Source organism: Cervus elaphus, chromosome 5 (genome assembly GCF_910594005.1).
Source record: "Cervus elaphus chromosome 5, mCerEla1.1, whole genome shotgun sequence".
In the NCBI taxonomy this organism is placed as follows: Eukaryota; Metazoa; Chordata; class Mammalia; order Artiodactyla; family Cervidae; genus Cervus; species Cervus elaphus.
In genome coordinates this window covers 95214422-95231661 of record NC_057819.1, presented here as the reverse complement: position 1 = coordinate 95231661, position 17240 = coordinate 95214422, and the positions used below count along the sequence as shown (strand labels likewise).

At 36.9% G+C, this 17240-nt stretch overlaps 1 protein-coding gene and 1 non-coding gene across 3 annotated transcripts in view; one reads left to right on the top strand and one right to left on the bottom strand.

The window, feature by feature from the left end:
- The window catches only part of YWHAE (tyrosine 3-monooxygenase/tryptophan 5-monooxygenase activation protein epsilon), a 35426-nt gene that overhangs the window by 9468 nt on the left and 8718 nt on the right, over positions 1 to 17240 (top strand). For both annotated transcript variants that reach the window (XM_043903327.1, XM_043903326.1), the window contains exon 2: positions 14402 to 14601. In XM_043903327.1, coding sequence (XP_043759262.1) covers positions 14402 to 14601 — 200 coding nt within the window. The remainder of the gene's footprint in view (positions 1 to 14401; positions 14602 to 17240) is intronic.
- LOC122695774 lies at positions 12262 to 12368 on the bottom strand. The gene has a single exon (XR_006341528.1). It is a non-coding gene; the product is annotated as a U6 spliceosomal RNA (small nuclear RNA).

Here is a 17240-nt window from a genome sequence, read left to right as displayed (position 1 = left end):
ATCAAAGACTTGTAGAAAGCTACATTTTTTCTTCATTAATTAACTATAGAGTTAAGTGGTATTAACAAAAGTTTTCCTCAAAAAATATTTTTGTAGACTGATAATAAAATCCTATATCAATACCATCTGTTATTTATTGGCAGCTATTGCAGGTGCTTACTGTTATCTCAGTCCTCAAAAACAACCCTGCAGAGAAGGTACTACCTATTTTACAGATAAAGATTAAGAACCTTAGGAAAAGTGACAGTAGGGGATCACTGGGATTCAGCTAGTCTTTTCATTTCCACTGATATTCCACTCACTTTTGTATTTATATGTATGTAAACAATAGTTCAAAGCAGTTGCTTTATTTTGTTCCTTACATTTTAATTTTATGACTCAAAGGTTGCTTTGAACTGTCTTTTGGCTTAATTCTGTTACCTTTCATATAGGAAGAAGACAGAAGAGTATAGTATGTAGGCTTGAGTATATTTTCTAGTGAAGAGAGACGAAAGTAGTTATGAAACAAATTAATTTCACCTGGGGATTGTGTCTGTAACTTTTGAGTTTTACTGCACTCAGCTGAGTTACTGGTTCACTTAATTATGTAATATTCATTTTCTATGATCTAGCGTAATGTTGAGTGGTGAATGTTGAGTGGTGAGGGGAGGCCTCAATATACCCCAAGTGACATCAACTTTTAAGGAAGCACCAGGATTAGTGAGGGAGTGTCTGTGAATATTTTCCCTCAGAGATTGGTTTTGCTTTTTTTTTTTTACTTGAGTCGATTTTACCTGTTTCCACTTTCTGGGTCTGTTTTTTCCTCAGGATAATGGATTCAGATTTGCTGCATTTGCAATTCTTTTAATGCAGCACTGTCACATAGTTCTCTTGGAACTATGCAACATAGGGACTCTGGGTATTTTGATCATTTTGGAGAAGAGGTGTATAAAATCCTGCTTTTCCCCCCAAATAACATGAATGGAATTTCTTTTTTTTTTTTTTGCTAGTTGTCAAGGATAAAGAGAATTTAGAAAGACTCTACCTTCATTGTTCTTTCCAGACAAGAATTGGTCTCAGTGTTACACTTCACAGTAAAATTCAGTTGTAAGAAACTGTTCGGATTTATTAGATTATATAGTTTTAATATGATTCCTTAAGTATAATCAGTAGAATTCCATTTATTATTTTGGAATTTTTCTGTTTTATATTTTAAAGAAGTGTCTCCTTTCCCATTACCTATTGTGACAGTCTTTGTTTCTTTCTAGCTTTGAAGTCTCAACTAGAGCTTATTCCTCAATCCTGTAGCTTTTTCATATGACCGTTGAATATGATCACATGGTTATTTTATTGAATCAAGGAATCAGGAAATTAAACAGTGTTGAGCATGAGAAAAATACTACTGTTTGTAAGTTCTTGATATGAGACTGAAGCTTAGAAGCTCTAGGAACTTAATGATACAACCTTTCTCTTTATGTATCTTTTCGGTAGATGGCTTTTCAGGTGGGTCTTTTGACCTTGGGTTTAGACCAGTTGCTAAGTCAAGTCAGTTTTTCCTCTTCCCAACAGTTAATATATACTGTTAATATGGTTCTTCTTCCTTCATTTTTTACAACTGTAAAAGATGCTAACTACATCATGACGTACCATTGATTAAGAAAAGTTTGGGTTTCAGAGATGTTGTGTAAAAATGTTTCCTAAAATAAATACATATTTGTAGTATATATACATAATATGCTACATTCTTTCATTGAAAAGTCATTATATATGTTATTCAGCCATGTGCCTTTTTCCCTCAACAAAGCATTTTGAATATAAGAAAAGTTTTTAAAATAAAAATTGGACCATTTCAACCAGTCTAGCATGAAAATTTTAAAATTTCTTATTTGTTCACCTTTGTCAGTTTACCTTTAATGAAGGAAACCTTTCTAAGAGATTTTACTGTACAGCCAGGGTTGAGAATCACTGGAATAGATCATTTTTCAAACATGTCACTGAATTAGAGTCACTGAGAGTGCTTCTTATGGCATTTGATATATAATGGAACTATATGTAGGCTTGTTCTGTTTTTTTCCTAGTCTCCTGTAAATGTGTTATCATACTTTCATAATTTAAAAAAGTTAAAAATTTAAGGCATTTGATGGGTACTCAACTGTAATACAAACTTCGGGTATATAGTTGGATTTGACTAGATGACTTTGTAGAACTCACTTCTTAGAGGCTTTCTCAGCCATTTTTCCAGAGTTAAATATTATAATTATCGGAGACCCTGAGTTTGAGAATATGGGAAATTATGTGGCAATACTGCATAGTTTTTTGTCTAGTTTTAAAAAAAATTGTCTATTCTTATTTTTGAGTGGCACTGCATACCTTATGGATGGACCTCTTGACTATTTTTCCCCCCTTAATTTAATATAGTTTATTGATTTCTGTCACTTTTCCCGGTATCTGCCTCTGTATTTTCATACTGTGTTTTGATTAGTTGATAGGATTAGGAGTCACTTCTTCCTCTTCACAGTCATTCCTAAAGATTTCTCCTATATATCTATTCTTGTACTTTTTTTCCTTTCATTGTACTTTTTAATCAGTAGGTATTTATTTAACATTTCTTAGGAATGTTCCCCCTTGTGAATGATAAAATAATTATGATACCTAATACAGAGGAGTGAAACTCCTAGTAAAAGGAGTTTAGTTTTCCTCCTGGAGAAGGAAATGGCAACCCACTCCAGAACTTTGCCTGGAAAATGCCATAGATGGAGGAGCCTGGTGGGCTACAGTCCATGGGGTCGCAAAGAGATGGACACGACTTCCCTTTCACTTTTAGTTTTCCTAGTGTTAATAGATGAGATACTCATTGGGGTGGATAAGATTTGGATGGTGGGAGAGGGAGATTGCTTTAGATGTATCATCAAAGGTATGATATGGGGTGAAGCATCTGAGGCCTAAGAATGGAATTGTCTGGGGCAGAAAAAAAAAATGAAGCCAGATTATACAAGAGGCTTTATTTATTAGATTTAAATTTAAGTTCTGTGTGTATTTTTTGTAATGATAAAAAGTCTAATTCAGCAAGAGTATAAAACAAAGCACATAATGCTCCAAAGTGTATATAGTAAAAATTGACAGAACTGTGGGAAGAAGTTGACAAACCTATTACTGTATTGGGAGGTTTCAGTAAACATCTCTTAGTAAATGGTAAGTCAGGCAGACAAAAACAAGTGTAGAAGCTTTGAACAACACAATTAACAAGCTTGAATGAAAGGACATAAAATATATACCCAACTGTAAGAGGATATACATTATTTTCAAGCACAAATAGAACATTTATAAAAATGCATTATGTAATCATAAAGTAAGTCTGCAAATTTGAGAGTAATCCTTATAGACCATTGAATTTTAAATTAGTTGGTACACAAATCATCCAGAGGTCGTCTTTAAGTAGAGATTATAACCAGAGGGTTGTGATGGTGGATGGGATTCTGCTTTTTCATAAGCCAGCTGATGTCTGATGTTACTTGTCTGCAGACTGCACTTCCTGTATGAAGGATTATAGATGATGTTCTTCAACTGCAGCTTCTTAGTTTGAGTTTCTCGAGAAGTGGACCCTGAAACAAAAGATTTAGGAGCCAGTGATTTACTTTGTTGGTGAAGGAAACATCAGTTGGAACGTGAGGGCCAGCTGATAGCCAATAAAGGTGTATTATCAGGCTAACTACCTCTGTGGGTAGTTGTTACTGAATTACCATGGAAGAACTTTGAAGACCAGTGTCAAACATATGTCTCATAGCCTTCTGCTGGAAAAAGAGAGGAGAAGTCAGTGTCTGACTTCAAAGGACAGGCTGATAGGCTTATTAGGGACAAATGCAGCTGCTGATTTGAAGTTGAAGCCAGTGCTCATTTCTTGATTTCTGAATATCCTTGGGCCCCTAAAAATTCCTCTTAATCTACTCTGCCTGCACTCTATAAATGGAACAAAAAAGCCTGGATGTTTGGCACATCTATTTACAACATGCTTTATTGAATATTTTAAGCCCACTGTTGAGGCCTGCTGCTTAAGAAAAAAGATTCCTTTGAACATATTGCTGCTCACTGACAACGCACCTGGTCACCCAAGAGCTCTGATGGAGATGTACAATGAAATTAACGCTATTTTCTTGCCTGCTAACACAACATACATTGTGCAGCCCATGGATTAAGGAGTCATTTGAAGTTTAAAGTCTTATTGTTTATGAAGACAGTGATTCCTCTGGTGGATCTGAGTGAAGTAAATTGAGTATCATTTGGAAAGGATTCTCCATTCTAGATGCCATTAAGACTAAGTTCTGTGTTCTTTATTTAGCTCATTACTGTGTCAAGTGCTTTGTCAACACTCCAAGTGCTTACATCTTCCTGGATTCCTGTTTGTTTTTAAATCTTACAAGAGGCAAACAAAAAGATTTTAACATGTTATTGAGTTCCTATTAGGTGCCAGGGAGTTTATGATGCAATCTTGTTTTAACCCTCATAACCCAGTGAGTGGTGGCTATCTTCCAAGTTGTAGGTGAGGAAACAGGTTCATAAAGGTTAAGTGATGTAGGTCAAGTTAAGTGATGTAGCTATGACAAGAATAGTAAAAATGATACTGGAATAAAATAAGACCCCTTTGAGAGGCTTCCCAGACCCCCTATTTTGTTTTCAGCATCCTGCTTGTTTCCTGGTACTCAACACAAAATGTACTTGTAGATGTGACATTTTTAATTCTGTCTGCTTTAAGCCATTTACACTTTTGTTTAAAGAAAAATCCCAGGAATGGCTTCCAAATCTTGACCAAACTGTTTACTCAGATTACTTTTTTAATAATTCTTTCTTAATACGTGTAAGATACACGTCAATATTTTGGTCAGTTTTTTTTTTTTTTTTTATTTTGGTCAGTTTTAATGAAAGATAACTAGTGATTACAGTAGCTTTTTATTTCTCTAGAAACATGTCAGTGATAGAAGACTCCTAAAACTACACACATCAGCTTTTTATTGTATTTTTAGATCTTTTCTACATTATTAACTATTGGAATTAAAAAGGTTTTTTTTTGTTTTTGTTTTTTGGCTGCATCTTGTGGTTTGTGATCTTAGTTTCCCAACCAGAGATGAGACTCAGCCACTTGACACTTAAAGCATGGAGTTCTAACCACTGGACTGCCTGGGAGTTCCCAGTTAAGAAATTTTCAGGGAGGGGGGAACGGGATGGGGAATACATGTAAATCCATGGCTGATTCATGTCAGTGTATGACAAAAACCACTACAATATTGTAAAGTAATTAGCCTCCAACTAATAAAAATAAACGGGAAAAAAATTTTTCAATAGACTGAGTTATTATTTTGAGTAATGTAGAATCTTCAGTTGTGTTTCAGTACTGCATAGAAGTCTTCAGTGGTTTGGAAGCACACTCATAAAAGTGTGAAAAACCTTTTAAAGTGATGTATCACAGACTTTGTGATGTAGCTGAATTATTAGTGGTAAAACTAAATTGTCAAATTTGGCAGGGATTTTAATGTTCAATTGCCTATATAAGTCACTTTTGCTTTCTCAGAATATATTTTGTAACCAGCTTAATCTGATGGGTTTCTGAAAATATAGCTCTGTCAAAAACCATGTTCCCTAGGGATCATACTGAATTTGTTTGATGGTTAACCGATAATACCTGCCCTTAAAATTACTCAAATCAAATTTCTTTTCTATGCTTTATGGTACATAATTGTTGGTGCCAGTAGTGTATTTGTCACCGTGATGCAGAAAAAGGGTAGTTTTAGAGAAAATTTGGCTCCATCTGTATATTCCTAAAATTTTTTTTTTTTTTTTTAATGTTTATTTATTTGGCTGTACCAGGTCTTAGCTGCAGCATGAGGGATCTTCAGTGTGAAGTCTTAGTTGGGGCACATGGGATCTGGTTCCCTGAGCAGGGATCGAACCCAGAGCCCCTGCATTGGGAGCTCGGAGTCTTAGCCGCTGGGCCACCAGGGAAGTCCCTATTCCTAAATATCAATGGTCATTGCTACTAAGAAATGAATCACAGAGACTTCATAGAAGTCATGAGTCCATCAGATCATCTGAAAGCAGCATAATACCTGGACGTTCATATAAATAACTTGCTTTTTAAAAAAAATAGATTTATGTTTTTGGCTGTGGTGGGTCTTTGTTGCTGCACGCAGGCTTTCTTTAGTTGTGGAGAGTGGGGGCTACTCTTTTCGTTGTGGTGGTTTCTTTTGTGGAGCACAGGCTCTGGGCAAACAGGCTTCAGTAGTTGCAGCACGTGGACTCAGTAGTTGTGACACACGAGCTTAGTTGGCTCCAAGCATGTTGGATCTTCCCAGGTCAGGGATCGAACCTGTGTCCCTTGCATTGCAAGACGAATTCTTAACCACTGGACAACCAGGGAAACCTCTCATAAACGTAACTTTCTGTAGAAATACTGTCATTGGTTTCATGAGATCAGAAGTATCTGAGTGAAGACTGCTTCTTATGTAAATTGGTCATTTTCTGTGACTCTTCCTTTTTACTTAAAGATCTACAGTATATGGTAAATTTCTCTTAGATTTAGTATCTTGGAAATTTTTTTCCCAACACACTTGGAACTTCTTTTTATCAAATACAGTAACTTGGGACATTTTAAATTGTTGCTTTCGTTGTCATTAACCGTAGGCAAAATTTGTTATCTGCATTAATTGCCTGTAATTTTGATGCGTATATATGCTTTTATAAGTAATGTCTGATTTGACAGTTTTTTAAAAATCTTAGTGTGGTTTCATTGGCTTTTTTTAGAGCTATATTGAGTCTCTGTGGGATGCCCTCCCCGCTTCTTCCAACCTCTTGTACTTGAGCAGTGAGGTCATGTGAGTTGTTTTGGCCAGTGAAATGTGAGCAGAAATTTTTGTCTTATCTAACTGTATAGAGAGAGGGACGAACCCTTTCCTGATTACTTGTTTCTCCCCTTGCTTCTTGAACTGAAGTACCAAGCCTGAAGTGAAGCCTGAAGTACCAAATGGTACAGCTTAAAGATGGTGGCCTTTCCCAAACATTTGAGTGAGAAGGAAACCTTTGTTGTGTCAAGGCTCTGAGACTTGGAGAATAATTTGGTTCCCAAGCACACCTGTTCTGTCCTTTGAGAATACAGAATTATCGATTGCAGTTCAGAAAGGTTGAAAACATGTTGACTTTCTCTTTGTACTTTCAGTTTTGAGATGTTAAATAGATTACATCCAGGCCTCTCTGCTTTCCAAAGTCTTAGGGGAGGCCGATCTGTCTCGAGATTATATGCCAGACTCTCTAAAAATGAATAAAATCATCCTTCGGCTGTTAGGTTAAGTATGTACATGCTGTCATATGAAGGGCATTTTTGATTCGTGGCATGCCTCAATGTGAATGAATAATTAAAGGGTATAACACTCCCCCCTTTTGTGCAAACTGAGTCTGTGGTGGAGTTCCTTGTTCTCATCCCTTAATTTCTAAACCATATCTCTTCAGAACTAAGTATTGAGATTTTAAGGGAGACATTCATTACATTAAGCTCTTTGGCCAACTGGAGCTCTTTCATCTTAGGCTTTTTAGTTCTTTCTTTGTCCTCAGCCTAGCTACTCTAAATATTGTTGCTGAGACAAGTCTGGTTTTCTGCTTTTTTTTTTTTTTTTTTGGTTTTCTGCTTTTTATTCATTTGAGAACTTCTCCCTCCCCCTAATGCAGACATCAGGTTTTCCTTTGCTGCTGTTCTCTTTCCCTCTTTTAGCCCAGATGACACAAATATTTTTTCTGTGTATGGTACAAGAGCCATTTATCTTCATATATCCTACCTTTCCCTGATAATCATAAGATGAGAATGTTCTAAACTGTTTAAACTCTTTGACACTGGGGGCTTCTTTGCGGTTCAGTGGTTAAGATAGCAGGAGTGTGGGTTTGATCCCTGGTCAGGGAACTAAGATCACACACTATGAGGCACAGCCAAACAAAACTTTTTCTCAGCAACTGGGAAATTACTTAAGATATTTATTCTCTACCGCTTGCTGTTCTCATTTAGTGAAGAATGACTTTTTGTGTTGGTGATTCTTTTTTATTTATTGTATTATCCTTATTTCAAATTTTTATTTTGTAAAGTGTCTGTAAGAGAATAGTCATCGTGTGGTAAATTAAAAAAAAACTAAGTGGGGGAAATGGTGATGTTATATTGAAAAGTACAGATCCTACACTGCTACTTCTAATTTAACAATAGATCTTTCTCTTTTGAAAAAGTATTCTCGTTTAATAGAAATATTAATGTATCTTGGGGGCGTAAACACTTCTCTGTTAGTTCAGATGTATACATACAAAATACATTCTGATAGATCCTAGACTAATAATTTCAAACAGCCATGCCTGATAATTAAAAATTGGTCTAGAGAGATTTTTACTGAGGTGATTTTTATCATTACAACAAGGTGAATTTTACAGAGTTTTAAAATTTGCAGAGGTACTTCACTTTTTTCCCCTCTTTTTCCAATGATAGTTCTGCGTCACCCCTGAGATAACTTTGCATTCTTTCCATTTGACATAGTAATTTGGGAAGCTTGCCTTCATGTAAGCTAGAAATAAATTTATTGTCTTAAAGTTTATTCTCATGTTGGGTCTATGGAGGAGTTTCTTTTCACCACTCCCCAGTTAATTGAAATTCTGCTATTATCATCAGGTCTGTCATTTGGATTACTTTTCATTGAGAAAGGGGGACTACAGAGTTTGAGACAGAGCTACTTAGTTTATCTTCATTGTGTGTGTGGGCTAGTGTATGTGTGAGAAAGAGAGAAAATACACAAAATAACAAAATTTACTATGTTGATTATTTTTAAATGTATAGTTCAGTGGTGGTAAATAAATACATTCATATTTTTGTGTAGCCGTTACTATCCACCCCCATAATTCTTTTCATCTTGTAAAATGGAAACTATCCATTAAACAGTAACTTTACTTTCTCCCCTCAGCCTCTGGCAACTAACATTATACTTTATTACTAAGTATCTCATATAAGTGGAATTGTACAATATTTGTCTTCTTGTGACTGGTTTCTTTCACTTAGCATGCTGTTCTCAGTGTTCATTTCTGTTGTAGCATATTGCACTATTTCCTTACTTTTTAATAGTCCATTGCAAGTGTATGCTATGTTTTGCTTATCTATTAATTCATTGATGGGTTCATTGATGGACACTTGGTTGCATCCATGTTTTAACTATTGTGAATAATGCTGCTATAAAAATACCCAAATATATCCCTTTAAGACCCTGCTTTCAGTTCTTTTCGGTATTTACCCCAGAAGGGGGAATTGCTGGGTCTTATGGTAATTCTATTCAGAAATTTTCAAGGAACCACCATACTTGTTTACACAGCAGCTGTACCATTTTACATGTCCACTAATAGGACACGGGGTCCAATTTCTCCACATTCTTGCCAACACCTGTTTTCTGGTTTCTTAATAGTGGTGTGAAATGGTAGGTCATCTTAGTCTTTTAAATAGGTAAAAGGAAGAGCTGGATTTTTTCCCCTGTTGACTGTATTTCTGTAAACATACCTTATACCCTAAGGGGCTCTTGATTGGAAATCAAATCTGGTTATTATTTAAAATGACACTTTTCTATTCTCTGTTACAGATTGCTTTGATGGGTTTATTTCCTACCTCCTTTTTTTTCCACCAACCTGTCACTTTTCCATATAAAAGACAAGTCTATAGCCTTCATATTCACATACTTTGTGCCTCTTCTGGATAATCTATAGCAGATGAATCCATAAGGCTTCTAGAATACGGTATACCAAGTTCTCAGAATATCCCCAAATGCCTTGACTTTGTATTATGAAAGTTTTGGTCTTCTTTAGTCATTTCATGTACAGGATTCAAGATCAGATCATATAATATTATGAGTATCTCCATAGTCTTGTTAATTGTGAATATTACTTGAATGTAGTATAGGCATTTACTGCTTTCCGGGAGGCACTAGTGGTAAAGAACTCGCTTGGCAATGCAGGAGACGTAAGAGACCAGGGTTCGATCCCTGGGTTGGGAAGATCCCCTGGAGGAGGAAATGGCAACCCACTCCAGTGTTCTTGCGGGGATAATCCCATGGACAGAGGAACCTGGAGGGCTACAGTCCATGGGGTTGCAAAGAACTGGACACAACTGAAGTGATTTAGCATACACAGCAGGGTAGTCAGTAACAAATAGAGGCAAGCTGCTTCAGTGTAATGGACTAGGCTGTTACTCAATGAAGGGGAAATGACCTGGAACAAAACAAGTTTAGTATTTGGTTCAGCTCTCCTTTGAGTTGTGAGGATTACATATTTCAGAGTTTCTATAACAGTGGTGATTTTCAGTCAGCTATCCATTGTCCCCCAACTATCAAGAGTCCCAGGAATTGTATATTGTTGCCTAAACCTCATGTACTAAACTCTGCCTCCACAAATAATGATTTGACCATGAATTGCTGTTCTCGGGCACATAAACTGTGAACATAACTGCTGCAGAGAGATTTGACAGCCTCCCTCCATGCAAGAAATGCTGAGATCTCATTAATAGTTGCTGCAAAGGTGATGTCATGAAATACTAATTGTGTTTGAGAAGTTTATGTGAATACAACTGGTGTTAATCCTCTGCTGTTGGAAGTTTTAAGGGTGTGACTAGTCTAGAATTTTGGATAAATAGGGTTTTCACATGGTTTGGTGGGGGTGTATTGTAGTTAGGATTATGTTTCTATTGCTGGTGTTAAATGGATGCTGAGGATGTTAAAAGGTGTTAAGGATGACACCAGTGACATGAGAATTTCACTGTAGTCATAGTTTGCACAAATTGGTGCAAAGCACTGGTTGTAAGGCTTCTAGCAGTGGCGTGAAGCTCTTTCCTCTTACTCCTGCTGCCCTTAGGCTTACCTCCTGGGATGGAGACGCTTCTGAGGGCAAAGAGCTGAGGGCAAAGTAGTGTTGGGCTTATAAAAAGTAACGGCTGTTTTTAAAAAAAAAAAAAAAAATTTTTTTTTTTAATGTATTTAACTGCCCTGGGTCTTAGTTGTGGCATGTGGGGTGTTTTTTTTTTTTTTTTGTTGTTGCAGCATGTGGGATCTGGTTACCTGACCAGGGATTGAGCCCTGGCCCCCTGCATTGGGAGCTTGGAGTCTTAACCACTGGACCACCAGGGAATTCCCTGCTTTTAAACTCAGTAATTAAGAGGCAGGTAACTCAAAAACTGGCAAAGCATCGCATGGATGTTTTCCAGAGCATGCACACACCGCCAGTTCGCATGTGAAAAGATACCAGCATCATTAGCCATCAAGGAAATGCGGATCAAAATCTGAGATACCTCTTGATGCCCACTAGGACGACTTAAAAAAAAAGGAAACAAGTGTTGGTGAGATTATGGAGAAATTAGAATCATCCTCACTTGCTGACCCTATCTATAGTTTCAGTCTTTAAGTATATATTCAAAAGACTTGTGTGCATTCTTACATGAATGTTTATAGGAACGTTATTCATAATAGCTAAAAAGTGGGAAGTCAGTGTACAAAAATACATTAACTGAACGGATAAAGTGTGGCATAGATGTATGTAGTTGTTTAGTTGCTCAGTCATGTCCAACTCTCTGCGAACTCATGGACTGTAGCCCACCAAGGTCCTCTGTCCTTGGAATTTTCCAGGCAAGAATACTGGAGTGGGTTGCTATTTCCTTCTCCAGGGGAATCTTCCCAGCCCAGGGATTGAACCTGCATCTCCTGCATTGCAGGTGGGTTCTTTACTGCTGAGTTAACCAGGGAATCCCAATTTTTAGATATTTGAGTAATGTTTTTCCATATATCATGTTGTAAAGCTCTGTAATTTAAAAGAATTATGGTCCTTTGTTGGTGTACCTAGGCTACTTTTTATTTAATTTTATTTAAAAATTTATATATATTTGGCTGTTCTGGGTCTTCGTTGCTGCATAGGCTTTTCTCTAGTTGCAGGGAGAAGGAGCTACTCTGGTTTGTGGTGCTTGGGCTTCTCATTTTGGTGACTTCCCTTGCTGCAGAGCATGGGCTCTAGGGCGCTCGGCCTTCAGTAGTTGCAGTGAGAGGGCTTGGCAGCTGTGGCTCCCCGGCTCTAGAGCACACGCTCAATAGTTGGGGCACACGGGATCTAACCAGTGTCTCCTACGTTGGCAGGTGGATTCCTTACCTAGTAACCTTAGCTTTTACCTTTACCTTAGCCCTAGGTTACTTTTTTTTTTTTTTGAATTCCAAAGATATTAACTGTTTTACTATGAAAAAATGAAAAAAAAATATGGAACGCTTCATGAATTTGGGTGTCATCCTTGCACAGGGGCCATGCTAATCTTCTCTGTATTGTTCCAATTTTAGTATATGTGCCGCTGAAGCGAGCACCCTAGGTTACTTTTTAAATTGCTTTGTTGGTAGCAACTTAGGTGAATTACTGTTTCATTTTTTAGGCATGTTTGTTAGTTTTTGAGAACTAGTGTGGCAGTGAGCTTGAAATGATACCCTCTTTACTCCTAAACACTGCCAGTATTTTTTTCCATGGCTATGGTTAAAAAAAAAAATTGCATGTTTCAAATGAATGCTCTCAGGCTCCGACAAATGAATTAATGGTCTTATTACCATATATGCTCTAATATTTTTTTAAAGCTTCAGAATCGCCTTAAAAATTCAGCTGCATTGATGTAAGGTTTTATAATATACTACTTGACACATAAAATTGTTTTAGTAAATGTGATCAATTGTGTAACCACCATAGAACAATTGTTTCCCCCAAATTTCCTTTGCACTCCTTTGCTCATCAGCCCCTCACTTCACCCCCATGTCTTGATATAGCCACTTCCTCTCTATTTTTATAGTTTCACAGTTTTTTCTCTAACTTGATTTAAGTGGAATCATAGTCCATTTAGATCTGGCTTTTTTCAGTTAGCATGGTGTTTTTTAAAGTTCATCCAAAAAAAAAAAAAGTTCATCCATGCTGTTACTTGTATCAGTAGTTTGTTTTTTATTCTTGAGTACTATTCCATTGTATGGATGGACATTGGGGTTGTTTTCACCTTTTGAATATGATGAATAAAGTTGCTCTGGACATGTGTATAGTTTTACGGTGTAAGTAGTTTCTGTAAGAAATTACTGCGCTGTTTTCTAGAGATCATACCATCTTAATATTTGTATTAACTTCCTGATATTAACTCCCTGTATTAACTTCCTGATATACTTTCTGGAAATATAATTTTTGGAAACATCATTTCATGGGATTACACATAATTTAGCATATCATTAAGCAGTGTTTCATAAAGCCACCATCTTCATCATATAATTATTATGTATTATGCATACAGTGCATACTAAGGATGCTTGTAAAATGCAGATCCTTGGATGTCATTACCAAAAGTTCTTACTCCGTAAAGTTGGAGAGTCACATGGTAATAATGACATTTAGTCATTTCAAAACCATAGTTTTCATTAATATATTTGTTTACTTCTTTGCAACATTTCTTTGTATTTATTTCTTTGCCCATGCCGATCTTAGTTTCCTGATGAAGGATCAAACCCGGGCCCCCTGCATTGGGAGCAGAGTCTTATCCAGTGGACCACTAGGGAAGTCCCTTCATTAATTAATTTGTTCAGTTAGTGTTTTTTTTTTTCTTTCAGTTAGTGTTTCTTGAGGGGATTTTGGTTTTTCCTTTGCATTCACATGCATTTGATTACTTTTCTTTTTCCTGTACTCAAAATCTCCCAAGGTTTATCTGGGCCTCTTTGTTTGCTCGCCATCTAGTGGTAACAAGTAAGAACCACCCAAATGAATGAATGAATTAGGAGGTGTACAGTGCCCTTCTAGAGGAGGAAGGATTGGAAAATCCAGAGAGAAGTTTGTGACTAACAAAAATGCTAACTATATGTTTGCTGTATGAATGAATGCCCTTTGCTCTCATGACTTTTTTTTGGGGGGGGGTAGGAATTCAGTATTATTTAGTTGGGAAATAATTTGAGAAAAAATGCATTTTCTATCACTTTTTTTGAAAAATGCATTTTAGAGCCTGTAAATTTAAAACTTTTGTCCTAAATGGCCAGCTGAATTACTTTTACTAGGAAATGGGTAGGTATGCATGCCTAATTCTCTTACTTACATGAGAGAGATGCCTCCAAGCCATACTAAATTATACTTGGTACTATATGAAGTCAGCTTGGTTCCATACAATTTATATTCTAGATCCTCTTGTTCTGGGCTCTTAATTTACTTTGTCTTTTACATGTTTTTTAGTTTTTTTGCTCATGCTAGTTTGATGATTGTGAAAGTTATTTTGCTAAAAAATTTGTCTTTTGTTTTACATTAGCTTGACAGAAAAAAGATTTTCTGTGATAGGGATGTTTTAACAAAACTTTGTTTTGTAAGGTCTGATTTTACTTTTCACTTACAGAAATGGTGGAGTCAATGAAGAAAGTAGCAGGGATGGATGTGGAGTTGACAGTTGAAGAAAGAAACCTCCTATCTGTTGCATATAAAAATGTGATTGGCGCTAGAAGAGCTTCCTGGAGAATAATCAGCAGCATTGAGCAGAAAGAGGAGAACAAGGGAGGCGAGGACAAGCTAAAGATGATTCGGGAATATCGGCAAATGGTGAGATTGTTACATCTTAGTGTTCGAGTTGCTCAGTGGTGTCTCACTCCTTTGCGACCCCACGGACTGTAGCCCACCAGACTCCTCTGTCAATGGGCTTCTCCAGGCTAGAATACTGGAGTGGGTTGCCATTCGTTTCTCCAGACAATCTTCTTAACCCAGGGATTGAACCTGGGTCTCCTCCATTGCAGGCAGATTCTTCACTGCCTGAGCAGGGTGGCCTGCATATCCTAGACACATCTTGTCATATCCTAGATAGCTTTAAAGAATGATGTCTTAGGTGTTAGACTGTTTAGACCATAGCCTGGTACACACATTGTTGTATACCTGTGTAATGTATATTTTATATTTTGCTGGATTTGCATCTTTTACTCATATGGGTTGAGAATTAACAGGCTATACAGTATTTTAGGAGAGAGGAGAATACTTGTTTTTCCTTGAAAGCTGCAGAGAGCACCATGCAAGTAGAAAACTAATTTAATCATTGTTTCTATTGTGGTGACTACAAAATACTTCATTGAGTAACTTGAAATTACCATTCTTGACAATTTAACCAATATTCATGTGCCTGTTATATACATCAGTTGATAGGTAATACAGGTACAAAAATGAGACAGTTAATATCCTTATGGAAGATCGGTCTAGTCATTGTTTTTATAATAGAAAATTTCAGAGGGCATCAGATATTGGTAAATTTATTATCTCAGATAGTATATGTGGGTATATGCTGATATTTAATGTTTTTCTTGCTGTGGCTTTTGATCAAGAAAGTTTAATCTAGAGCAGTGGTTCTCAAACCAGAAGTGACTTTGCTCCTCAGAAGACATTTGGTAGAGACATTTTAGATGAGGTTACTGCTAAGCATCCTATTATGCATAGAGTAGCCCCCCACTGTTGAGTGTTGAGAAACTGATTCTAAACACACTCTTAAAAGTACAGTGAGAAGAATTAAAAAAACTGTCACAAAGTTAGCATGGAGTGAATTTGGTGGATAGAGGGAAAGGGGAAACAGCATTTGCTGACTTCCATGAGATATTTCTAAATTACAAAATACATGTGCAAGTTACTGTATTTAATGTTTAAACGACTCTGTAAAGAGTAGATATTGTTCTAGTTTCTAAATAAAAACGGGTGTTCTGAGTGATTAATGTACCTGGGATCACATAGAAGGTGGTGAGCTGGTACCAGTGTGACCATTACCTTCAAACACATTGGGACAAAGATTATGGATTGTCAGTAGACAGGTTGGTGTTCCAGAGAGATGAGGAAATGAGGAGGTTGAGAGTGCTGAAGAGAGAAATCTGTGTGCTAGATTATGGGGTTTGGGGTAAGAAGGAAAGGAAGCAGGAAGCAAAGAGAGGAAGTGATAAATTGGGAGAAGATGAAAGGGTCAAGAGAGTGGAGGTCTTGATGTGTCTCTAAGTAGAAATAACAGGAGTAAAGAAACTGAAAAAAAAAGTTGTAATCCAGTAGCAAAATATTGGAACTTAAAAATTCCAGGCTAGAATAGCACAGTTAAGAGTGCACAAATAAAGGTCATGGAGTTGAGATCAAAGAGAACTACATTGAAAGGAACATGATAATGCCTTGGTGTGTGATACCAGGAATTGGAGAGGTAAGCTGTAGATACTCAGTGAATGTGGGTGAAGGGCCTGCAGAGATCTGTTGATGACAGAAATTGATATTTTAAAACATAATGGGTGAGCTTCCAAGGGAGGAAGGGTTTGGAGTATTAGAACAGTCATCCTGAGTCAGTGAGGACTTAAGAGAATTCAGAAATCATCCTCCTCTTAGAGCAATCTATCTCTACTTGAAAAGCCATAAAGAAGGTAGTTCGTTCAGGAGAGAGCTGGTTTTACTTAGAATCAGTACAAGATTATAGAAGAGTGAGTAGGAGAATTATTCACAATGGAAAGAAGGTTGCAGAGGGCACACAATGCATTTGGAAAGGTTAAACAATGTCATTGTGAAAGAGTGAAAGTATTACTCGCTCAGTTGTGTCTGACTCTGTGACTGCATGGACTGTGGCCCTTAAGGCTCGTCTGTCCACAGAATTCTCCAGGCAGGAATACTGGAGTGGGTTTCAGTTCCCTTCTCCAGGGGATCTTCCTGACCCGGGGATCAAACCTGGGACTCTTGCATTGTAGGCAGATTCTTTACCATTTGAGCCACCAGGGAAGACATTGTAGTAACAGAAAATTGAGAGGGGAATGTATGTGTGGAGCTAGTACATGTTTTTGCCATGATAAACAAATTGAAAGAAGTGGCAGTGTTTACTTCAGTCTGTAGACTTTTGATGTCGTAGCTGGTTATGGATCTATCAGTAAGGTGGTTTACAGTTGAGCATAATAGTGGTTAAGGAATATGAGTCCCAGAGGCAAAATGCCTGGCTTTGAGTTTTTATTCCATCCCTTAGAAACTGTGAGCCTAGCCATGCAGGCTACTTGGGTTCAAGTTTTCACTCTGCTTCTGAGTTCTTTAAGTTAGTTATCTTTGGTCAAATATAGTGATCTTTGTTTTCCTATGTAAATGGAGACAAAAGCTAGTTTAAAAAAAAAAAAGCTAGTTAATATGTTGCATTCAGTAAGTAGTAATCACCGTCTTACTTCTATAGCTGAACTGTGATTCTATAGCTGAAC